This window comes from Zingiber officinale, chromosome 6B (assembly GCF_018446385.1).
Source record: "Zingiber officinale cultivar Zhangliang chromosome 6B, Zo_v1.1, whole genome shotgun sequence".
NCBI lineage: Eukaryota > Viridiplantae > Streptophyta > Magnoliopsida > Zingiberales > Zingiberaceae > Zingiber > Zingiber officinale.
Window position 1 is genome coordinate 98,507,920 of NC_055996.1, and position 2,445 is coordinate 98,510,364.

At 35.2% G+C, this 2,445-nt stretch overlaps 1 protein-coding gene across 1 annotated transcript; it reads right to left on the reverse strand.

Moving 5' to 3' along the window:
* Window positions 1-692: 692 nt before the first annotated feature.
* LOC121990466 (auxin-responsive protein SAUR40-like) lies at window positions 693-1,357 on the reverse strand. The gene has a single exon (XM_042544595.1). It carries the CDS (start codon window positions 1,286-1,288, stop codon window positions 860-862), a length of 429 nt encoding a protein of 142 aa, XP_042400529.1. The 5' UTR covers window positions 1,289-1,357; the 3' UTR covers window positions 693-859.
* Window positions 1,358-2,445: the final 1,088 nt, after the last annotated feature.

Consider the following 2,445-nt stretch of genomic DNA (forward strand, 5'->3'; position numbering starts at 1 on the left):
TGATTGTCAGAGAATCATAAGAACATTCCCTATGTGATCTTTACGATGAAAGTTTTCACCCTGCAAATTATAGAGGAGGTGATGAGTCTATTTTTGAAAAGGTGTTAGAGCATCAGAATGGTCAATTCTTTTTTGAAATATCAATATTCAATCACAAAGAAAAATTAGCACTATATAAAGAGTCTCCTTTTAAAGACATAAATACATCAAGTTACGCTATGTGAAATTATGCACTCATAATTTACTGTTCACTATATTCTTTTTCCTCTTCATCACTTAATTGACTTGAGAATCAGAGTATCTAAAAGTATCTATGCTAAGATCCCTCCACCTGATTGTCGGCATTTTCTTTCCTTCATTATTTTTTTTTTTTTTTTTGATAGATCGAGTAGTTCGGCGCCATTTACTTTCAGTACAAAGATCTTTTCATGGTTAACAAGAAAGTCACAGTCACATATTTAATATACCATCTTCTCCCATTTTAAACACTGCCTTTCAAAATTTCAATATTTTTATAAAACTATTGTCGTTCGCCTAAAGCTTCATGCTCAGTCTAACACAATTTTTAGTTGACATCAGAAAATACCTTAAATTATCTCTTTTGGTGTTTCTAAAATAAAAACTCAAGAATACATCAAATTATATATTTGTATCCAACCGAAAAAAAATACACTAATACATATTCAGTATGATTTCATTAAATTGGTTGTATATATATAGTGCCCAAACTTAATTAATTCATGGGCAAAAAATAATTAATGCTCAATTTCCCATCTTAAAGGGAAATTAATGCAAGTAATTACTTGAAAATATTTAATATTATGTAATTAACTAAACAAAAAAAAATAGATAAATTGAATTAGCTAATAGTGCGCTGCAGCGGCCGATGAGTTGGAAAGAACTCTGTTCTGCTGCCGGCGCCGGCGAAGGTGGCCATGAGGTCGCTCAGGTCCATGTAGTGCACGGCGGGGTCGCTGCTCCGCAGCAGGTCGAGGAGGTAGAGGAAGAAGTCGGCGTCGCAGGCGACGCGCAGCGCGCCGCCGTAGGAGTACCCAAACTCCGGCACCGACAGCCGGAGCAGGTCCTCCATCAGCCGGTGGTTCAGGTAGTTCGCCTCCACCTCCATCCGCCGCGCCGCCGCCCCCTCCGTCCCCACCACGACCCAGATGTGCCCCTCCGGAAGCAGCCCGGCGGCCGTCTCCGCCTCCGGGAAATTCCTCACCGCGCCGCCGCCGCCGCAGCCGCAAACCAGCAGCTTCCTCACCAGGCTCGTCATCCCAATCGCCATTGATTACCTTCTCTCTCAGGTCGCCGTACGTTAGAATTAGTAGCTGTTATCGATGATGTATTAGATTTGAAGGCGATGGAGACGGCCCTGAGCTCAGCTGCCCATTTTATAGAGAAGCAGCAGCTGGTTTAGGTTACAATTTATGTTATTAAAAAAATCATCTGTGTCCCTTAGTTTTTGTACTTTTCATTTTGACCCTCGTAGTTCAAAATACTATTTTCTCGTTCATATCCCTTCCTAACATTTGTAGGAATATGAGCTAATTTATTCTGAAAATTATAAGAGTTGAGCAAAAATCAAAAGAACACCTTTTATTTTTATTATCTTAAGAGGGCATTCTAAATTGAAGTGTCAAAATATTGCTTATATATTATTATTATAATATATAAACAATTTAGAGTTAAAATTGATCCAAGTAAAATGTATTATTTCAGACAATTTTAGCTCAAATTATTTCATATAATTTTGATTAAAATAATCTAAATCCGTCTAATTTTACTAAAATTGCTTTAATATTTTTTAAAAATTATTTTAATTTAGTCAAAATTATTGTGTGTCAGTGTTAAAATGATTTTAACTAACATTGAAATAATTTCAATCAGTATTTAAATAGTTATAATTAATATTTAGATATTTCAATTAATATTAATGTAGTTTTGAATCGATATTTGAATAATCTTAATTAATATTGCAATAATTCTAATAAATATTAATGTACTTTTAACTAAAATTTGTCAGATCAATCTTTAAAAAAGATATTTTGAATGAAAACTTGAGAATATACATTTTTTTATTATATTTTTTAATATAAAGAATATTTCGAAAAGGAAATATACCTTTTGATAAATACGAAGGTAAAGTATGTTTTTTTTTTAAATTGTAAGGTCCATTCGAGAAAATGCCAATAAAAATAAAAGGCGTGTTATCGATGTTTGCGCAATCATAATACCTTAAATCAGCATGGCATTTCATCCAAAAACAGTGCGCGCATGGATGTTCCGGTGATGCAGCGACTTGGAAAGCGCGGTTGTCTTAATTTTTGGCGTGCACACGCAAACAGAGCCTTGGAGCGGAAGCCAAATGAACTATACTAAACTAATAACCGACGCGGATGGGAATTATTATTCGATGGGATTCCTTCCGGTCAGCCATTAACT